The sequence below is a fragment of the Diadema antillarum genome, unplaced genomic scaffold (genome assembly GCF_040938485.1).
Source record: "Diadema antillarum isolate AM-2024a unplaced genomic scaffold, OU_Dant_1.0 scf00000137, whole genome shotgun sequence".
Taxonomy (NCBI): domain Eukaryota; kingdom Metazoa; phylum Echinodermata; class Echinoidea; order Diadematoida; family Diadematidae; genus Diadema; species Diadema antillarum.
This window is the reverse complement of record NW_027271026.1, coordinates 435,684-459,708: the sequence shown is the minus strand read 5'-3', so window position 1 is coordinate 459,708 and position 24,025 is coordinate 435,684. Positions and strand designations below refer to the sequence as shown.

At 38.2% G+C, this 24,025-nt stretch overlaps 1 protein-coding gene across 1 annotated transcript; it reads right to left on the bottom strand.

Moving 5' to 3' along the window:
* Positions 1-4,739: 4,739 nt before the first annotated feature.
* Positions 4,740-20,246, bottom strand: LOC139721049 (short transient receptor potential channel 4-like). The gene is made up of 11 exons (XM_071632379.1): positions 20,075-20,246; positions 18,881-19,005; positions 17,839-17,946; positions 16,473-16,757; positions 15,726-15,815; positions 14,932-15,036; positions 11,951-12,411; positions 10,816-11,017; positions 9,310-9,492; positions 6,523-6,659; positions 4,740-5,142 (listed from the first exon to the last, which is right to left on the bottom strand). Exons 1-11 carry the CDS (start codon positions 20,244-20,246, stop codon positions 4,740-4,742), a joined length of 2,271 nt encoding a protein of 756 aa, XP_071488480.1.
* Positions 20,247-24,025: the final 3,779 nt, after the last annotated feature.

The window sequence follows — 24,025 nt, the reverse complement described above, 5'->3', positions numbered from 1 at the left end:
CCTATTTTTTTTAAGATGATTTTTTTAAAATTAAGATTAACCTTTTAATACCACATTTTCAGATAGCCCTATGTAAATGTCCACAAACAAGAGTTTTAATTTTGCCCATCAGCAGAGATCTGACAGACTGTGGTGATCTGCATTAAATGCAAAAGCAGTCAAGCGGTACATGCATCCTCTTTCCACAGTCAATTGCATGTGCTTATGAAGAATACAAAAACATTGGAAGTGAGGCACAAAAATAGCATTTGCTGATAGGCTTACAAACTCTTTTGTTACGTATAGGGCACCCGAATGGGGTCAGTAAGCCAAAATTCTTTAAACTCAGCCTTGCTGGCTACACACATAGATTTTCAGTTTTGCAGCAAAACAAGGCATTATGAAATTGGAAAAAGTAACTAACACAAAATACAAGCAGATGTGACACAGAAAAAGAAAAGAAACTGATAGAAGGTCTAATTTGTTCATTAAAGTTTTTTTTTTTGTAGGCATAACACAAATAAACATGAATTAAGGCTACACAAGTACACGCTCATGTCTTTATTGTGAAAACTTGGTATACCAGGTTGTGCTGTCTATGAGTTGACACCATGAAAACCTTATATACCAGGCACTACTTCATTGCATTCATACAGTATGGAGTAAGCTACTTCTAACATTGCAGCACAGTTATGAAGTTATTAGAGGCATTGAATAAACACACACACACTATATACTGTCCATACTTTCTACTACAAGTATGTATTCGTTTGTGTGCGCACAATCTTACCTAATATCGCCAGGTAAATGTTGTCATCGTCGTCATAATCAGAAGTATCATCTTCGTCACTGCTGTCTGCGGTTCTTGTGTTTCCATCATCGCTACTGCTTTCAGAATTCTTTCCCCCATACACAGCAGTAACTGTGCCTTTCCACAGTTTCCTGTGCCATCGCATTGACACACAAACTCCAAGTCGTGGGAAGCATGCCCTTCCTGAATTTCAGCTGATCAACAGCTACGGTATTCCTTGTACCATCTTTGTCCCAAAGGAGTTCAACATCTGTTGGTTTCCCTGAGGACAAAGAGCTGTAACAAACAAAAACAAAAACATTCACTACAAGTGTATCAAAAATATATTTTTTAATTTTAGCAGAAATGTTTTACCTCAAGCCTATCTAGTGGTCTATTTTTACATTGATCATAAAAATGCAAAAGCACAATTCAACTCATATTATAAACGGATAGAGGGCGAAGATCCCCTGTGCTTATGGCACTGCAAAACTACTCTCTAGAATGTGTGGGCACCTATAGCCTAGCTAGGCTAGATCTGACAATTGGAACATTGCATTAAGACCTCAATTTATATATTTTAATTGTAGAACATCAACGTATTACTATTAGATATCACAGGAGGGGCTTACTCAAGTACTGCCCTCTGGCCTGTATACACTAAAGCCTTCATTGCAGTGATTTCAATATTATGCCCGGAGACTTGGCACTCACAGCGACATAAAAATGCATGCGATAAAAATTCATACTCAGTACCGGTACCGTACAAAGCATTTGCAGTTGGCTAGATCTCTGAACAACACACATGTATTTATGGGCCAGCATAATTTAATCCTACTCCTAGAGTCCTAGGAATCCTAGTATCAGATGAATTTACAAACGTTGGTAATTTATAGTCGTTCATTTTACTATAGCCAGTATAGCCTATACTAGGCCCTTCTACTACTAGATCCTTGGCTTACATTGGCAAATTCACATGAGATACATTACACTTAGATTTGGGTGTTTTTCTTTGTGTGTGTTTGCAAGCTTGGGGCTCAATCGGCCATAAAAATATAAGTAAGTAGAACCTATCATCAGAACTCTCGGGTCCTACACTCAATGATGAACCAGCGATTAGCGGCTCTAAATTGTTGGCTGTGACTACGTAACTTAATTGTTAGACTCGTCTAGTAATCTCGTACTTGCGTAGTAGTATAGTCGTACTTTTTGTGGTAATTCCCAAACAACTCACCCTGAAGTGTTAACAGTTTGGCATTGCCCACACCCACTACGTATGAGGTCCATATATGGACCATAAGCACATAAAGCCAACTCAATGAGATCATTGTGAACGTTGTTTTCTTCTAGATTAGTAAGGATCTATGATTTTAAACCCTACTAGAGTATCCCTTTGTACCCACATATTTATCTATACACAGGACTACACCTAACAACATGACATTCGGTTTGGGGAAACCCACGACAATCTGCGTATTTATCTTGACAAGTGACAATCTTATGGATAGAACTTGCTCGGGTCTGTTCATTTTAATTGAAATCGCATGATTTCATAGCTACTCATAATAAAACTCACCGGTCCTGGGGAGGGCCCAGTTGACGCTCCATCGTCTGCTTCTGCCAGTTCTGGCTGATCCGGGGCGATACGACACCTTCTCTGAACGCGACTCGAAGTTTCGCGTCCACCCGAACCGACGTATAGCGATACGTCGGTTCGGATGAACGCCTTCAGCCAATTCGCGTTCAGGCAAAATGACGTATATAAAATTTCTCTGTTAAAAACACAAAATCCGGTTCCAAAATTTTGTGAGTAGAAAGAGTGTGTGCTGGGCTTTCTTAAAATGGCAAAATCTGAAATTCGAAAAATTTACCGAATTTTGACATATACGACGGTTCGGATGGTCGTCGACGATATCAACTCACACCAAACTCACTTGTTAAAGGCATTATTTACCATTTGCAGATGAACCCCCCCCCCCCAAAAAAAAAAACAGCTTTAGTGCTTTTAAATAGTCCTCAGAAGTGAGTTAGGGATAGAAATAACCAATGTTAAATGTTAATCAGTATAATCAATACAAATATGTGAACAAAAGTTATAATTAAATTGCTTCTAGAATAAACCGTCTGCAGTTATGGTTTATCGAGTAAAATAGTGATATTTACTTATATCTATTGCAAAATCGTTATATGGTATGATGTGTTGCCATACAACTGACTTATACATATGCATCAAACATGTGATATTTCGAGCAGTTTTTAAGATTACTACTCCCATTGGTAACAATATCTTGAAGCAAATGCTCGACGGCTAAACCGAACAAGGAATGAAGCGTTAGTATAATACTTCAACTTGTGTCTTACCACAGCATTATAACTTATCAAACCTATGGGCTATTCGACTCCAATACCATTTTGCGACTGGACATTGATAATCAAGATTATGAGATAGTGGATCGTTCTTGATGTTTTCCACGTGTTCTCCCCCCCCCCCCCATACCTGAAATTGATCTAGCAATGTGACATTACAAACAATGCTAAAGTCTGAGAGTCCCATAATTTGAGACACGTACAACGGAAATGTTATACACTGCACAAGCAAACAAAATTATGTACGTGAACTTGGGCCTGAAAGATTATAGAATGAAGCTTCACTGGTGATAGCTGTTAGTTTGTTGGTGATGCTGAAAAAACAAACAAACTACAAACTGGCTACCAAGAACAAATTGATGGAGAAAGTAATCTAGAAGTAGAATAATTATAACATGAGACAGGGGCGGATCCATTAATTCTGTAAAGGGGGGCGCAACCAATATTTCTGGTGCCACTTCCGGGTTTCATTTCATTTTTTTCTTTTTATTTCTTTTGTTTTCAACGAAAAATAAAGGGGGCGTGCACCGGTTGCGCCCCCCCCCCCTGGATCCGCCACTGTGAGAGATTATGACATTTTGCTGCAAAGCAGAAGATGCTAACCTGAGGCAAGGGATTTCAATCCTTACCTCCCCAACAGATTTTCAAACCCTTCAAATTATGGAACAGTCTTATGTTCCCCTCCCAAACCAGTCAATATCACAAAAATATTCTTCCCTAGAACTCTCTCTTGGCTACCATCAAAGCTTGAAATCATTCTTGCCCACGATAATTACATGCATTGTCGATAGTGTAGTGGCGGTTATTGCATTTGTTTCTTCTCTCCAACAAAAATTTGCGCATTACCAGTGACTTTGTTTAAACGCTTCAAAATCATCGCTTATGCTATGATTTGTCTGAAATTGCAATTCATGGAAATTTACTCCAATGCAAACTGAACATTTTTTTTTCACTAGGAATTTTGTCGATGAATTAGACTTACGAGCGCTGAAAACTGATTTTACGTTATAGACGTCTTCTTATTATGATAGATAGTTAAAGATACAAAAGTGGTCGTGATTTCAGTATGCATATATAGAAAACTGAGGAGTTGATAACCTATACCCACAAAATAAAGAATACGATTCCAACTTTACTCGTTTGTAAACAATTGCCTTATTTCCGAAAGCAAAAATAAGACTTACATATCATTTGTTTTATTATACAGGGATAAGATGTTATGCTTTCATTTTAACATAATGAAGCGGAAGAGACAATGAACGTGAACCCTTAGAGGAAAATGACCGCTTTACTTGGCTACAAGTATGGTAGCTTTTGGGAAATTTGGTACTTTTAGAAGCACGTCATGACGAGCATGAGTATAATTATACATAAGTATAATTATTGTCTATCATCATTCTTCCAGCTTCTTCCAGAATCCCTAAATACTCAGCCTTTTGATGATACTTCGAGGCTAAGAAATGAGACAAACGACAGCAAGAAGTAGTAAGAAAACGAATTTGTGCACCTTCGCTGATACTAATATGATAGTCTTGTCATTTCAGTCATTTGCTGTAGATTTTCTAATGATGAAACCCGTAACCGTGTCAACTGCCTATACCATTCACTGAAATTCAGGTTTACGGCTCAGGCGACGGGAGGCGAGGTACTCTCGAAAATCTTGGCGAGTCTTCGCAACTTCCGGGTCGTTCTCGGGCTCCTTGCCCTGGTCGAAGAGGTGCGCCATGGACTTCACGAGCGAATTCGCCTTCCTTACTGGCTTCTCCTTCGGAGGAGGGGAAGATGGAGGACCGTGGAGCAGTTGGTCAACGCGGTGTTCGAGCTCAATCGCCTCTTCCTCGAGCACAGTCAGGCTGTCGGCAAGGGTCTGGACCTCACCAACCGTGTTGAGTTGCTGGTCACCAATAGCATCGATACAGCTCACTTTCACTTTCAATTGCTCGGCCATTTGAGTGAGACACTCGATCATGTCCCAAAGATCTTGTTCCGCTACCGCGATCCGATGTCTGGGACAAAAGATACGTTATGATAGAAATGTATATACGTATGCATCGTGTATATTGCCTTGATATCCATCGTTTTTGTAACGGTAAATGCTTTTACACTGTAACCAAAGTAATCAACATGGGGATCAATGTCAAAACTGCAAGTTTTAGATATAACCACAAAATGCACTTTTCTTAAAGCTACAAATATACTCCACATGCATGACTAAGCCCTATGCGACTCTATTTCACTGCTTGAAGTAAATCATAATTCATTATTGTCCTGCATCATTTTACTGAATCGGAGATTATACGTTGATACTTATATGAATGGAAACAGTGTTATTTGTATATTATTTATTTGTGTTCCAATCTACCAACTATTGAAAAAGATACATCAAATTTGAAGAAAATTGCACTATATTGCTCTTTTGATTTTGCCTTTTTATTGTGAAGTATAGACACGAGAATAGTTAAATTGAAAATCGCACATAATTGCAATCTACAGGGGCTTCAAAAATATTGTCTGTTCGGATTCTATTCTCTTGATTATGTTAATGTTATAATCATTGTTCTGTGACGTCACAGTTACATCGCACAGTCATCATACTTAAAAGAGCGACTTTCTGTTGAGATAGAAACATTTATATTTGTCTTGATTAATGTTGTATATAACATAGAAGAGTCATTTCCCAGTAGGAGATAGCATAACGTGGAATAACATGGACTAAAATAGCTTTCCGATTCCTTTTTTTTTCTTGATTTTCTCTGCACATTTCGCTTCATTTCCTCATCTTCTTTTTTCTGTTTGCATAAGTGAAAGTTGTAGGCTTATGGGTTTTTGTTTGCATTTCGCTTGGAATGTGTTCACAGTAATTTCCTTTCCTTTTTACTCTTTTTCCACAACACTTTTGCCTCCTGATTAACTGAGATTCTAATTATCATTTTACTACTTTCTTCATTTTCAATCAATTTAGCCAGCTGTTCGTGTCCGTTCGCTATCTTGTTTCTACAGTATGCCATGCTTTATTCCAGTTACTGAAATAATGATGATATTCTCATTAGCGTCTTTGGAAATCGTGTTTCTTTGAAAATAACTGATATCAATTCTCAAAACAAAAATGAAATTTGTCGTGGCGTATCAAGCCATGGAGCGATCAAAGAATAATAAAAAAATGAAACAATCAAACGTATACACTTTCTTGCTGTATAAGAATCATGCACGCTTGGCACAGTATGACGCCCAAACTGACTATTTTTTATTTTGCTCCAACTGAGGACACCAACGTATGTGTGTGTGTGTTTGTGTGCGTGCGTGCGTGCGTGCATGTGTGTTTTGGTAGAAGGAGAAAGAAAGAAATAACAAATTACTGTTTTCGTACTTTTGCTTCTATACTGTACCTGAGTTCCACCCATTCATTCCTGAAGTTCAGAAGATCCACACGCGACAGCGGCAAAGCGCCCCCTACCTCCGCGTCTTGCTCAGTCCTGGACTCTCGGTATTTGATGTACCTTTCGGTCAGATTTCTATTGGTCTTCTGTTTTTTTAAAATCATTAATATAATTTGTATGGGGTGACAGTGGAAGAAATTGGAGGAAGAAATATTGTAAATGCATCAATGTTCATGATCCTCATATCCAGACCGTTTTATTATTCTAGTTTTTAAGCATCTTCAACAATTTCATGATTCTTGACATTCATTGAAAAGCTTTTCCAGTTCAGCTATAGTACGTTCCGAAGAATACTATAATTCCATGTACATCATTGTCATGTTCTTTTCTGTTCTTTTTTTTTTTTACCCTGCATAGGTGAGAAATTCTAAGTTGTTTGGATTTATTTTTTTCCTTCAATGCTAAAATGATGCTATTCATTAAAAAAAAATGATATCCTTCAAACGCCATAATGTATGTAGTGCCTTTAGGTCTATCTGATATTAAAGGAATCTAAGGTATTATGCAAAATGTCAAAGCGCTGAAGTACTCTACACAGCTGTTAGAAGCACAGCGGGTTGACTGACTAATGATTGATTATATATTCTATCTATCCATCTATCTACTAGTATCTATCTAAGCATCTATCTATCCATCTATCTATCTATTTATCTATCTATAAGGTATTATTCATTCAGTCATTCATTAATAATCTGTCTGCAGCTGATCTGGTTATATATTGCGCCACTGACACATGTTGCTACGCCACAAGCGGTTTGCAATTACACTACAAGAATTAAATTAAAAAAATGGAGAAGAGCGTTAGGGAAAGTGAACGAAACGCTACGAAAGTAAAGATGTCACGCTAACCTTAGATTCCACATATGCCTTAGGAAGTGATGTGGAACGCTGAAATTTGCAGAGAATGAACAAGAAATAAGGCGTTACAAAAGCTATTAATAAGAGATCAAAGGTTTGTCATGGAAAGCAGATTAAAGGGAAAGAATCCAAAATTTATATGTGCATTGAGTAAACGCAGGAATGTTAGTAAAACACATCAGGAAGTTTGAGGATAATCGGACAATCCGTTAAAAGGTTTTAGTTTGTGAAGTTTTGGTTGCCGCCGCCTGGATGAGAAGACTACAACACTTCGTGACGTTACTGCAGAATAACAATAAAGAATTCCCCAACATTTCTTCGTTATTTCTTTTAAGTACACAGTTCTTTGACTTTTTACTGACATTATGACGAGTAATATTATCCCCCCTGCTTTCTGAAAGATGGTCAAGTGCAAAGTGCAAATGTGTTGAATTCTTTACATCGTTTTACATAGTTGTCCTCCGATGACGTCACAAACTGTCTCCTCATTTTGCGATGATAGCACAGAAACTTTAAAATTCATTATTTTTTAACGGATTGTCCGATTACAAATCATCAAATCTCACTAATGTGTTCTACCAATAGTGTTGCATTCACTCAAATCCACATAAAAACATTGAAAGTAAAAGTATAGAAAGTAAAAATACAAAAGTTTCTCATGGCACATCCGGATCAATTCAAGAATTCTTGTAGGTAAGAGGGGAACTACTGAGAATCAACACTGAATTTGAAGAAATAAAACATCGGAGGTGTAATGACAGACTATCAAAACAGTAGGCCCTAATGTTCAGTTTACGGTCCTCGTCATTGGTGCTCGCGTAGAAAGGTCATGAACGAAATTTCTCTTTTTTTTTCATTGACCTTATGTTCTTTATTATATTATGCGGTCGACTTCGTCATAAACCCACTGCTCTCGGAAAACCTATTGTGCCATGAACATAATCAGACGTAGATAACAAAAGATTACGGAAGATTAAACTATCAGAAAAGGATGACAAGCCTGAAATTTTGTCTGGATAATTCAAAGTTTCTCCCTTTGTAAGCAATAGGTAGGTATTTACCTTTTTGCAAGCTATGCTTCCAAGTTGAGTTAAGATTTCATTCGATCATGGTACATGTATAATTCCGGAGTTAAATTGTTCCTTATTTTTTCTCTTTCCCAGTGCATATGTCTTGAAATCCCCCCTATATTTACCACTAATATTTGAATAGACTGACATCATAGTTCCTGTAAATCACACAACTTAATTCTTAAACAAGAATTTCTGCCAACCTTTGATTCCATGTATACATCCCTGAGACGTGTTCTTGGAGGCTAAAAATATGCAGAGAACAAGAAGCATAGAATGAATATGGAACTGGCAACTACACGGACGCAAAGATTAGATAAAAGCGTTGCCCTCTACGGGAGCGCGTGATGATGCTCGTAACTGTGAACTCTTGCTGTATCAGCTTCTACAAGACTGTGTTTGAATTTGAACTACTTGTTGATATGATTCTAATTGATTATAACAGATTATCATCATTATCACTTATTTCTTGAATAACACTTGCGACTGAAACATAGTTATGTTAACATCATTATTTGAAATAAGGACATGCGTGGTCTACAGTAACACAACATTCCCACCCTTCCCCTACTCCTTTTCCCATGTGTGAACGTTAATGGAAAATGCATCTATCATAGTGGTTAACAAGCAATTAATCGTCAGTGACAAAAAAGAAAGAAAGAAGAAGAAGTAGAAACAACCGATCGTTGTTGCGTGCAGTGCAGCCTACATGTACTCGCTAATATAAGAAGCAGTTATTGAGCAAGAAGAAAAAGTGAAATGAATATCTAGGGATTCTTGCGTAAAGGCTACTACTCTGACAGCGCACCAATTTCTTTTTCGGCTTGGGTTCTTTTTTCTTCTCGCTACAGCACCATTTGAAAAAGTCGTGTATCTGCTTCGTAGAGGGCAGCAGATTGAACGGTGGCGGCAGTGTGACCTCGTCCTCTTGAGAAATGTAAGACAGCCACACCTGAGATCTGGAGAACTTCCATTCCTTGTCGGCATTGGACTGTTTTTTGAAAGAAAGCGAGGAGGAAAGATTTAAGTCCAATGCAACTTCAACACTAATTTGACAAACAGTGGGAAATCAAACAAATTAGTATGCGCATGCATTTGTGAGACCTACAAAGAAGCGAGGATGAAAAATGCAAGTTCAATGCCACTTCATGCTCAACACTATTTTGACAAACAGGAGGAAAATCAAACAAAAAGATTAGTTAATTCATGCATTTGCGAGACCTACATAGTAGTAGTTTGAAAATTTAAACAATTTTGAACTGTCAATTTGAAGTCAACGTTCCCTTTAAAGGAAACGATGATTCCAAACTTCATTTACGCTGAACCATCCCAGCTCCAAGATGCTGACCACACTTGGGGATAGAGCATTTTTATTTGCTGCTCCCAAACTGTGGAATCAACTATACCAAACTCACTGCAATCAGCGACCCCTCAACGTCTTCAATAAACATAAAAAAAATTACTTGTTCTATTTATTGAGATTTGACTCTTTCCTTTAATTCAGTGCCTATCTGGCACGCGGAACTTGTGTTATAAATGTAGATGATTATTGTCATTAATATAACTATTGATTATACTACAAACATTATCATTATTACCAATATTACTATAATTATGATTATTTCGATTTCAGAGTATATGGTTTTATGTGATCTTTTTGTCTCTCTTTGTCCTTCAGTTATATGACTTGGGATTGTACTGGTTGATGCCTAAAACGTTATGCTAATCTACTCCCTCCCCTTCTCACTTCAGCCAGAGATTTGATCAAAAGACTTTGTCCTCCTTAAATCCATACTTATCATTTTTTGTTTTTGTTTTGTAAGTATCAAGAGAACGGCAAACAAACTTTTCCTTTGTATAATCTTTGATGTACAAGGATAATTTGTTGTTGTTTTAAAGAAAGAAAGAAAGAAGAGAGAGAGAAAACAAGGACAATGCTTAGAAGTAAATTGTACACAATTACCTCATGGGTGTTCTATATATATAAATCTCAACACTATTCATAATTCATGCGACAGAGTTCGATGACCGCAAAAGGTTTATTTTGGCATAAGATGTTGTTTATTCTCATTGCACTTTTTACTCATTTTTTTTCTCCATTTCTATTCATTTAATTTATTTACTCATTTATTTTTTCTTTGCGGGGGGGGGGGGGGGGGGGGAGGGGGAACGTGGGCGTGGTTCAGCTGTCAATTGGATGTAAGCTGTACCGAACAGGCAACCGGTATCAGGAAATGCATTTTCCAGGTTTAAAGAAAAAAAAAGAGAAGCACATAGAATTTTTGGAAAGACGGTGGTCGATGTTGACTCTCACCTCCACGTCGGCATAGCGTGACGACATCACGGCGATGAGGAGATTGAGCAAGACGACGACCGAGATGATCATGTAGCCGACGAAGAGGAAAGCGAACACGTAGCTCATGTAGTGGTCGTCTGGCTGCAGGTCGAGGCTGAGCTGGGGGATTGATACAAGCCCGAAGATTGTCCAAAAGAGCTGGACAATACTTCTGTCCACGCTGCAAGAAATAGCACACACCAGGGAACTTTTCTTCTGTGTATTCAGTTGACCACTGATATTCAAGCTGCACATGGTTTAAGAATTGAGGTTTATGGTGTACATAATAATTATACTTCTTCTAACACTTCATAAGATGTGCATTTTAGATGACACAATACTTGCATCACCTAACAATCCTAACATTGATTTTTGTGAATGACTTTCGCAAATGCAAGCCCCCTCTCACAAGAAGTTATCGATGCAACGTTATTATGACAAAGCCTCACTAATTTGATGCGAAGAATTCGAGATGATTTTTCTTGATTTTTCATTCGTTTTATAGCGGGAAATGAAGTGAGCACTATAGGCCGTGTTCTGGCCAATGGGATACTGTAGGGGGGCTATGCCGTCGTCACCTCATCTAACACTAATCCCGCGAGCACTCCCGAGTCATACAGCCCACGAGACCGACACCAAGCAAATAAGGTCCAGGAGCTCGACATTAGGCAAAGAAGGCCCACGAGACCGATCTGGCACTAAGCAAATAAGGCCCACAAGCTCGACACTATCCAAAAAAGGCCCACGAGACTGACACTGCGCAACTTAATTATATAATAATTATGCATTTTTCTTTTTTATGCTACCTAACTTCCTTCATCTAATTTTACGCAGCTTACCAGTGCTAGTCATGACGTAACAGAGGTTCACTTATTGTGATGTAAACTTGAGAAGCGATTAAAAATCCCAAATGTCTATCTTTGTTTCATTTCTTCTAAATTTACCTCCTGTTGTCATTTGTATTTGATTTGATTTTTGGATTATTTTTTTTTCAATTTTGAAAGCTCATTATGCCTAAACTTTTGGGTACGTCATTTTTTTTCTTCTTTTTTGTGAAACGAGCAGGAGTTAAATGGAAGTCAGAGGATGATGTCGAGTTAAGGACAAATCTTACGAGTAGGAGAATGTTGAGCGTGGGCACTCCGATACGGGGATACCCTTCACTTTACAGTCAAAGGCTGTCATTTCCCAAACGCTGCGGTACACGAACGTGATACCAAGACCAAACGCCAGCACGATGTAGATGTACATAAGACTGATGCGTATGACGTCGACCACCATGTCGACCACGGCTTTGGCGATGACGTAGATGGGGAGGCTGTTCGTGGTCAGGATGTAAAAGGTGCGAATGGTGCAGATAGTGACAACGAGGGAGTAAAGAGCGTTGGACACGACTCTTGGGTCATCCCACTGGGCAGTGACCCACTCCGGACCGAACTGCGTTGTCGGGAGCGTTGTTGGGGTCGAATTCGCAGTCCCCTGGTTGTAGTCAACGTTGCTGGAGCTGGTGGCATTAGTGGCGGGTACAATGAGTGAGGCCTCATAACGCTGAATGGTCATGTGTGTATAGTTGTCCTGATTTGTGGAAAAGATAACGCAGGATACTTGAAAAAGTTCATCGGAAATATCATGAAGCGCACAATGCAAATTATTATGCAGGTAAACGAAGTCACGAAAATGCTGAAAGTGAATAAAGTGCCAGCTAGGCACTTCCAGTGCTGGGTGTTACTTGAACAAACTGATAGAATGGATCATTTGAGGAGTAAATATCATGACTTGCATTCGGGGTAGTAATACTTACACATTCCCCACAATATTCTAAATTACACCAAAACCTTACCAGTACTTTACTAGTACATCATTTTCCCTAGTGATATCTATTCACTTCCATTCAAAAAACTATATTTTTCACATTTTCACATTATATTCATGTATGTGTGTGCGTGTGTGTGTCCTAATTATGTCCTAATGATGTCCTATCATTGATAACTTTCAGTTACTGAGTAGTAGAATAAAATTTTGTATTTACAAATTGAAATGTCACTTGAATCATCTATATTCTTTTGCAGTACTTCGCAAGGTTCTCCCAAAGGTAATAGCCCAATTTGGACTTGAGCCGTTCGTCTATTCAGGTACATGTACATTGTAGCTGTTTAGTGGCCCGGGGCCACTAAAAATTAATATCGGGCCTCTAAATTTTTCACAATTAATTCTTATGTTTCCTTGCATTTCGGGCCACCAAAATTTCAATTTGAGAGATGTAGAGGCCCGAACGGGTCACTAGAGAAAAAAAAAGTTACTGTCGAGCCCTGTATGTAAACATTATATATAATTATATGTATATTGTATATATATATATATATATATATATATATATACATGTATGTATAAATACATGTATATATAATTTATATATTGAGAACAACAGAAACAAAAATAAAGCGAAAAAAAATTAATGGTTTAATACTCACAATAAGTAGCGAAATCCAGATGGTATAGAGGGTAGTGAAACAGGTCTTGACAAGCAAACTGTCCATAAGAGACATCGGAAAGGAAAGAAACTTTTCCGGGCCCTTCCGGTAGATCATTCTCACGTGTCTGCCTGAGATTCCTGTAGGTATAGAACCATTCCGGTGGGCCAACGAAATGATTATCGGCATTCGGTGAGGAAATGCGACATCATTAGTGCCAATACCCTTCACATATAATTTATGGAGAATAAGCATTCTGTTATGATATCGGGTTGTGGATCTTATGTTCGTTTTTGCTTCTTATTTTTGGATTTACAGAGGAGATTTTGTGGTTATTTAGAAATACACACAAAAATAATTTTCGCGTTATCACCAAAGTTATACAAATAAGCTCATTGTCCTTCATATTACTGATATGAATGTGACATATTAATGGAAATAATGGTGATGGTAAATGGTATATGGTAATGGTAATGGTAATGGTAATGGTAATGGTAATGGTTTACTAAAAATTCATTTGCAGCCAGATGGCTGAAGAGCAGAAAACTTGCTTACATTTCCATCCGATAATAACTTACGTAATCATACTTCAATTCAAATACAAAACTATGCAATCATCATTATATTAAAAAAAATAAAATGACATATAGCGAACAAAATTTCAAAATGACTTAATCGTACTTGATTTTCCTTCACTTTCACTTGAAAGTCTGCCAAAAAGGAATGTATATACCAAGGCAAATGATGAAGGTGACCATTTGACACCAGAATGACACGAAAGGCGAGGAGCGATCCTCAACAGACAGGAAGATGACAAACGCCATCAACGTCAGATCTGAGCCAAGGTGCATAAACACGCTGATGTGGCTGGCCAAGGGATACATAGAACCGAAACAACGATCAAAAATAGAAATTAAATCATCAGTTAAACTTCAAAAAAATCAGATATCTTATGAATAAGTATATAATACGTATGTTCTACATTATATTCATTTATGTATTTGTTCGTCCATGCATATACATTAATTTATGTATTTGTTCGTCCATGTACTCATCTCTATCAAACAAATCAATAGTAATCAACCAGAAATTACGTACATACCGGGTATGAGAATCGATACTCAATGAATATAAATTATTTCTTATACATTATTTCTAACGATATCATTATTTTGTAATATAATGATGGTCATAAAAATCGTATCATTAGTGTTATATTGGCATTCGGTAAACAGGTGTACCATGTCTCAAATAATCTTCGTTTATACTGAAAGCTGTTTGAAGACACAAAACATAATTATGAAACACAAACTCCAGAAAGAAATACGAAAATAATATGCAGCTGATCCAATTCGGGGAAAAAAAAAGTGTTGTCCACAACACTCACAAGAAAATATGTCATGTTTTGCTTTAAATAACATAGTAGTACTCTAGCAGCAATCCAGAAGTAAACAACCAAAATCATCGCCATACTTGCAGGCTGTGAATGTGTGTTAAACTATTAAACCCCTTCTTACGAGTTTCTATCACTATAATTAGTGTATACTTACGGGATTTTGAGAAACCGATGTATGACTCCCGCTGGATAGATCAGATACAATAGGGAGAACACAGGATAACAAACAAGCGCCATCAGCGTCAGGAGCCACAGAGTCGGCCTTTTCATTCCGTCCAGCTCTGCGTAGTAATCTTGGCTCAGCGCGTTTTGCGTGAAAGGGTGTGTGACGAACTGTCGCAGCAACAACAGTTGTGTTGATGAATGAATGTTACTCGTTCTTTCTTCTTACAAGAAAAGATGGAATCTAGTATATTATGAAGCACAGTTAATAAGTATATTTTCTAACATTGACATTAATGACGTTTTAACTAAATTACATTATTGACATTGCATTGTTAATATCACAACCAGCTCATTATTGTGACGCTATTATAAAAAAAGCTAAACAAAACATAACAAAAAGGAAATGAGAAAAAAAAAAATCATTTTCAAATGAGACTTGAATTGCTTATGATAAAAGCACTGATGTCAATTTGCTTGGTTTTTGCTTCCTTTTTGTTTCTACTGTTTGGGAGCTGACTGCAAACATGACTTGAAATTCTCGCTGACAATTATAGCATTCAGTTCATACATCAATAGATGCGAACAAAATAGGTATTTACATCTCGAGCTGGGGGGGGGGGGGAGGGGTGGGGTGGTGGTGATATAATTCCTGGAGCAGCTGTTCCAAATCCTCAAAAGCCAGTTGATGTTGGCATTATCTAATCATAAGCACTTCCTGTCTAATAAGAACAATGCTTCAGTAAATGCATACGTTGATTGAATGTGTGATGTGGCTGCTTAGGTACAGCAAAATTCTGTTTACTGATACAACGATATTTGTTGTTGTTGTTGTTGCAGCAAGCCACGCCTCCACTCACCGGTTTCTGGTCAGCTGACACGCCTTGACGTATCTTAGCAACGGGATCTTCTGTCTGTTCATTTCGCGAAGTCCTATGCAAAGTTTGAAGCTTGGAAAATAAAATAAAAAGTACAAAGTAAGCAGTAGGGCTAAGTCATCCTAGTTATGCAACACTTATCAAGAATCGCAAAAGTATAAAGATGGTAAATGTTTGTTTTATTTAGTGAATCAATTCAATTCAATTCAATTCAATTCAAATGAAATGAAATTTTCAATAGCACATTTTTTTTCTTTGTTGATTATGTTCAAGGAAAACAAAAAGTACCATGTATTACAACAATGCTAAACACGACAAATTGACAGACTGAAGAAAACTCGCACCTCACTGGTATACACATACGTAAACTGTGAAACTGAATGAAACTGAAATTGGTGGGTATGGGAACACTCAGAAAGTTCCATCTGAACTTGTACCAAATCTTGAGTTTAGAGCAATATGTATATTTCGGATAACAAAAGTTATTATCATTCTGTCATATCGCATGGTTAAAACTCTATTAAGCCTTAAGGCATGCATTCAACCGAAAGATCGTCTTCGCTAGTTGGAACACTTGAGATTTTACTTTTCTGTTGTAAAAGAATTTACATTTTCGTAAGCGTCTGAGATTTATAAAGATCATTATGGATGTGTGTGTACATAATCTATGTTTCTGTAGAATGTATGTCCCGAATGTAATTTGTGCATGAAATGAAATGATGTTCTTACGTCCGAAGCCTTATTCGATTGAGCCATGAATTCCTGAGAGAAGTTTTCCACTTGTTCCGCCAGCGCCCAGAATTCCTTGTTTTGGGCTTCCCAGTGGTTTCCAAGATGGCGCAGTCGTTGGGACAGCTCGAAGGCGAAGCACGTCGGGTCGATGAAAGCTTGAGCTATGTACGCCTCGCTGGCCAGCGCTCGGTACTTGTTCATCACGCAGATACTCTCTGTGAGGTCGGAGAGGTCCTCTTCTTGTTGTGGCTGGCTCAGAGTGGCGCCCTCTTCGACCAGAATCTAGTATAGAATAAGAATAATAATACTGTAATAATAATAATAACAAATTCTTATATAGCGCATTTTAGACTTGAAAATAATTTCAAAGCGCTTTACAAACAAACAAATTATACCATAATACAAAATATAGCAACAAAAATTACAATTTACCAAACACAATGTATTACTCAACAATTACTATTTCTTAAATGTACATAAAAGGTCGTAGTTGCCAGTACTACTGAAAAAATGACTTCAAATTAACAGTCATAGGCTACTTTGTAAAGATAAGTTTTGAGTTTTTGTTTGAAATTGTCTATTGGCATCTGTCTTCTCAGTGGGTCTGGCAGAGAATTCTATAGAATAATGAATTACAAAGACTGACCGTTTCTGCAATTTTCTTTTTCTACCCGCTCACAGCCAGGTAACGAACCATTTCATTCACCCCCTCCCTCCAATTAAGTTTCTTAGGTAGAAATTCACTTATTTTTTGCAAGGTAGGGCAAGATTTGAGGTTGTTCAGAGCAGCTTCTGCGAACAAAGCATGCATGCATAGAATTTAAATACATAGCCGAAACAGTCTATTACATTGTGTATCGTTGTCTATCATGAATCGTGATAGATTGAATTGCATCACGTGACATTCATCATTTTTTTTTCTTTTATAAAAGAAAAAAAAATGGTTGGGGATCCAATGTTGTCGAATCCGTTGTGTGTGCTCTTGCATGCACTCTTCACTACACGCACATTTTCACCGGGGAAAAAACATACAGTGGTATAGTTTGTGATTTAGTTTAATACAAAAAAAAAAAAAAAATCCCGGACAGTAGTGTCTACAATGTCGTCATTTATCATTCAGAGGTCCCTGTCATAAGATTAGCCCCAGCTCTATACAAGAAAATAATTTTTCGCACTCGTAGGGATAGTCTGGGGGTAATCTGTGTAACTTACGGTCACCACTGGGAGTAAGTAGGCAGACTTAGTGGTATTATAGACGAGCCCCTGGATCCGGGCCCTGGATTCAGAGGCTCGGCAGAGCAGATCTATACGCAACCATTAATTTTGTCCGATTTCCTCCATCACGTAGATTTGAGTCACCCACCTGCACTACAGCAAAGTTGTTCCTGTGTGCTGCGGCCATGAGCGGGGTGATGTCGTGATGGTAGTCGTCGTTCTCGCAGCGGCACAGGAGAGCAGCAAGAAAAAGGGTCTGATCGGTGAAAAGTCAGCGCATGTAACAAGGAAACAAAACAAAACACACCCGATAAAAAAGATGAAAACATATAGGTACTTTCTTTCTTTCTTTCCTTTTCGTGAAAATGTAATGAAGATGTCTGATGGACATCGGAATCATAATTTGAACATGATAGAGATATTCTATCAGTTCTCGTTACACTCGATGTGTTTGGGGAAAAAAAAAGTTCCCTAGTGGTACGTGTAATAAATTATATCACACTTAAATGAGAGAGTAAACTAATCGAGTTCCAACAATACCATACCTTATTATACATTATAAGTATGATGGTAAAAATACCATTGCTCAGTTTGTATCTCATCTGTACATGAATAGGTCAGACACATTCCTAATTTACAAAGAGTACACAATAGACAGTTGTCACAAGAGTGAAGGGTTGATTAATTGCAGGGAATGCGTTACAAGGCAAATAACGATATTGGCCTTTGGTCCCCCACCACCGTTTGATAGTGCTAATAATGATTCATTCAAGTGGTACAGTGAGTCAAAAGCTAGGCACGTATTGTTATTGTTTTTTGGCAATTTCTCTATATACCCATCGTGATAACTTATCAGAATGTACGGACACAGTAGGAGACGAGGAAGGAGAGGAGAGAAAGGTCTGGTGGTGGAGGAGGAGGAGGAGGAGGGGAAGGGAAGAAGAGGAGGATGAGGAGGAAGAGGAGGAGGAGGAAGAGGAGGAGGAAGAAGAAGAGGAGGAGGAAGAGGAGGAGGAGGAGGAAGAGGAGGAGGAGGAGGAGATAGAAGAGGAGGAGGAGGAGGAAGAGGAGGAGGAGGAGGAAGAGGAGGAGAAAGGAGGAGGAAGGAGAGGAGGAGGAGGAGGAAAAGGTTTGGAGGAAGAGGACGCTGTCAGAAAGTGAAAAAGCGCCATCTATCGTCTGTCTCCAACCTTCGGCAAGCTCTGTTTGAGATGTTTGATGATGATGCGCACAATGTCTTCAAGACATGCATCGGCTGCTCGTAGCAGGGCGTCTCCGAGAGGTATTTCATGTTCTATGAACGTCGATACCATTCCTGAGCAGAAGAAAAGAAGGGCAATATTTTTGGTACATCATTGTATTGACTCAAAGCATCACATTATCATAACGCTGTGTGAGTGTGATTTTCTGTGATCTGTAGGGCCTAGAGACAATAAAATTAGTTAGCGATTCATGCCTAAAACGAAAACTAATACGAGGAGAGACTGGGTGCAAGTATGATACTTTGTAAGCGAACTTTGAATCGATGACAAAACACTCTTTATCACTAAATCTTCAGAGGCCTATGACTTGTTAATATGCTTTCTGACTTATCGTATTCCACAACATCTAAATCATAAATTTGTATTACAGACAAAGTCATCACAAGTTGTTTAAATTCGGTATAGCTACATGCGATGACGATACGCATAACGGTTCAGAATGAAAGAGATGAATGAGTAGTTGCGTGAAAACGAGCAAACAGAAATAAACAAAAGAAAACAAAATTGCACCAGAACTTCATTGTTCCACTCCGTGACAGCGCAGTTCGTTTTTTTTTTTCTCGGTATACTGATGAGACCTCATTGTTAGCAATGCAGTCCATCTGTAACATCCATATCCCTCCGAACTAACCTAACTAATCCGAAACAAAAACCCTGAACAAATCCCTACACTATAAGTCGCTGTCATGCAGGAAGACAGGAAGGACAGAGAGACGCAATGATATTGAACAATGATGTTGACGATGATGATGGTGATAACGATGGTAATGAAAATGATCAGTGATTATTGTGACAATAGTGCAATGATGATATAAGTGATAATGATATTGATGCTGAGAATATTAATTACAATGAAAATATGAAAGGTAAAGTTTCCATTTGAGTTTATATTCATTTGTTTTAATGTTCGAGTCTTCGAGATGTTCGAGATTGCAGTCTATTCGTTTTATTCGTGTTTACTTCATATTCTAAAGAAAACAATTCTATTTTTGTTGTTGTTAGTGTTGCTGTTTTCCCCGCCCTTGGTTCATATATAATACCAAAGATAACCCCTTTTACGCTTACTTGGTTGGTTAATTTTGGAGAAAATGGTTGGTATCAAATAGTATATTTATTATTTACCGCACACCCCGACTTGAATGGCATGGGCGTAGACCGATCGCCGTTCCGAGTCTCGGAAGTCCCATTCCTCACCGAAACCATCCTTCTGGGCCAACAGGGTCTGGACCTGGAGCAGGTCTAACGACTGGATCGCTGTGAACAACTCGAGTCTGCGATAAGAGACGGACGACATTCTCATATACGTGACTGCTTATGATAGACAATTATGATATACTTCAAACTGCAGCACACCAGGTCTTCAACTGGGCCATCAGAGTCCAAGCTCATTCCATGTCTTCTCATTTCATTCAGTTCAGACAGAATGACATCACAGTGACTCAATGGTGAGAGTAGAAATGGTCATCTACGAGCATTAATCCACGATGTGAAATTCCAAGCAACGCCTTCCAGATATACTGGATTTTGTCCGCAGGCATGTCCGATGAACGTGAGAGATAACAACTCGCGCATTGGTGTCGGTTTTTGAGCAGGTGTTGGTTCACCGCGTGAACTTCGTGTATTACAAAAGGTACCACCTGATTTCTGCTTTTCGCACTGAATTCACGATTTCAGCTCGTGTTGTTTACACATTCTCCTTGTTAGATCATTTCCAAGTGAACGCACAGACTGAAAAGTCAATAGTAGTGTTTCAAAGAATGTGCATTCATTAAAAAAATGGTATTATCTTTCTTTTGTTAGCAACCTGCGAACTGTGTGAACGATCGTGCCGTTGAGTGCGAGATACACATTGTAACCCTCTCAGTCGCTCGCAAATGCGTTCGATTCTGTATCATTTGGGACAGACAAAAACAGTAATGGTGTAAAGAAAATGACATTTTGACCCCAGCAACAATTTCATTCCGAAGAATTGGATTTCAAGTGACTTGATTACGAGTGACAAAGAATTAGAATGAATTAGCAGGTTTGTAACTATTATGTCTACAGAGTATCTTTATTTATTTTCGCAGTTTTTTTTTTTTTAAATTTAGTGTAGAAGACATTAGGACCAGCGAGGTCCTACAAACAAAATAAGCAGTTGATAAGGTAACCACCACCTCTACATTCTTTCCAAATTGGGGTGTAGGGTGCCATTTGTATTTTTCCTTTTACATTTTGCGTGAAAATGGAATTGAGTTAGGAAAAAAACACATCTTTTTTGGGGGGTCGCCTTTAATGTAACAGCTGCATTATTTCACAATTGGAAGCATTGCTCTTACAATAAAGTACCATTCAGAAAAGTGACGTTACACTGTCTCGAAATCGACACAAGATGACAATACGAATATGGAATTTTCAATTTCGCACGAAGTTGGCCCGAACTTGGTGAAAAGCTAATCAAGAGCCGAAGCAAATACGATGCCTATAGAACGTTACACGATTGGGGTTATCCCACAAGACCGACACCAACGAGTCATTCAGCCCACGAGTTCGACATTGAAAACAGGTCTATAAGTCATACAGCTCACGAGTCATACAGCTCACGAGTCATACAGCCCATGAGTTCGACACTAGGAAAAAAACAGCCAACGAGTTCGACAGATACATCACGGTCTCGTGAGCCTCGTTGGGTTAGTGTCGAACTAATGCGCTGTATGACTCGTGCGCTGTACAACTCATGGGCTGTATGACTTGTGAGCTGTATGACTCGTGGGTTGTATGACTCGTGGGTGTCGGTTTCGTGACGTGCACCCACATGATTACGTCAGAACTACATTAGAAGCCTAAACGGAGATTTGAATCTACAATCATTTTAATGAACATCGCAAGATCTTTGGGCTTTTTATTTGGGTTGCCAAAGATCTTGCCGCCGCTCACGATGGCTGCCGAAGTCTGTGGCACTCCATTTGCGATCATACGGTGGCTTAAGATGACCTCATGTATGACCCGAAGTTTATACGATCAAAGCCGAAGTTTATCGTTGCTCAATTTCAGGACAATGTGATATCTGCATTAACTTACTATCGCACCTTTGCCGAGTCTACTCATCTTATCGAAATTTAGTCAAAAATTCGGAATCTCCTGTGTAGTCCATTGCACTGTTGTATACATTGTTTTTGCAACTTACGCACGCAAAGAGTATACACATATCTACATTTTAAACTAGAGGAAGGAGAAGAAAAGGAGTAAATAAAAAGGAGAGAAAGCAGATTTAGGAAAGAAAGAATGATTGATGATGATGTTACCGCAGCTGATGATGATGGCGGCGATGAATTTTAGCAGTCTATCACGTAGAATAATTACCTGAATTGCGTTTAATGAATAATAATATTGTAGCCATGATGGCTACTAATACATACATACATAAAGAAAGTAGGGATAGAAAGTAAAAGAAAACAAAACACTGCAGTCGCTTTCCTAGTCACCCCGTGACGTCAACATGCTCAGTTTTTCCCCTTCTTGGAGTATATGAAATCCTTCATTTTGCTTCCAGCTGAACTGCTTTTTTTTTTTTTTGAAAATTCTCCTCTTCCAAGAAAAGTCTTTTTGTCTTAGCATGGACCCTTTAGGAATATTTATGAGTTTGATTTTGGCTACTTTTCTGCTGGTGGTGGTCAGTTCAGTTCCATGCACTCTCCATCCCCAAAGCACCACACCAAATCACGGGGACTGCCGTGTTTTTGCCCTCTGATCCCCAAACATGAATGACCCTCTTAGCTATAGAAGGTCATTCTCCTGCCAGAATTGTTCTCTCTTATTTTAGTATTGCTCAGTGGAGTGGGTCAGACGGGAATTCCAAAGACAAATCCAGGGACATCGACCCAGAACACGTTGGATGTCATAAGGACACTAGCATTCATTCGGTTTGTTATCCAAGAAACAATCAAGTCTTGACTAGTGGTTACAGAGTGAAGCTAACAAACCAATCCAATACAGTATTTATCCGCCTGTGTATAATATTGGTCGCCCCTTGAGACAGTTTTGGGTGTAGGGGTTAGATGCATTTCATAATATCATGTATTCCATTTCATAATCATATTATCATGGGCGTTGTTCATTATGGTCTGTGAGTGATGATGAAAGGGACATTTTCCATAAACATAACGTGAGTTCAGTGATTGCAAAGATATGACAATACATTAATGACGTTTTCAAAAGTTATATATATATATATATATACATATATATATATATATATATATATATATATATATATATATATGTATAAACATACACATAATATTTCAAGTTTTTATTTAATCCACGTACCGCAATTGCTGAACAAAAGACTTTTATACACAACAGTTAATGCCATAATGATCATTGATGCCACCGTATGGAGGGGAATGATACAAAGATAATGTAAAGAAAATTTTACAAAACTATTTTTTAATCGCTTGAATCTGCATAATCCTCGACTAATTATTGCTGACATAAGTTAAGGGTAATGCCCCGCCTTTTTAAGGAGCTAATATCATATGATGAGCATGCTCCTTCATATCGGCAGAAAATGAACGTGGAATTGCTTTTGTGTTATCCCGATATCGCTCCCCACTACGACATCCCACATTTTTGTACCTTGTTCGTTTATCCAGCGTTGATGGCATATGCTTTTATTAAAGGGAACGCAAACCCAAAGAACAATGTGGATTGAATAAAAGCATTCTACAATACACATTAGTAGAACGCATCAGCGAAAGTTTGAGGAAAATCGGACGATCGATGCAAAAGTTATGAATTTTTAAAGTTTTGATGTCGGAAGCGCTGGATGAGGAGACTACTAGAGGTTATGACGTATGAGTGGACAACAATATGAAGAAAATATAAAAGGAATTCCACAAAAATTTACTTTTCTAGCAAACTGAAAGAGTACTTGACAAACCACTTTCAGAAAGCAGGAGGAATAATTGCTACCCCTAACATATTATGTCAGTATCAAGTTGATGGAATGTGTAATTTCCATGAAAAATGATTTTTTATTAAATTCCCTTTATGTTTTCTTTACTCCACTCATACGTCATAACCTCTAGTAGT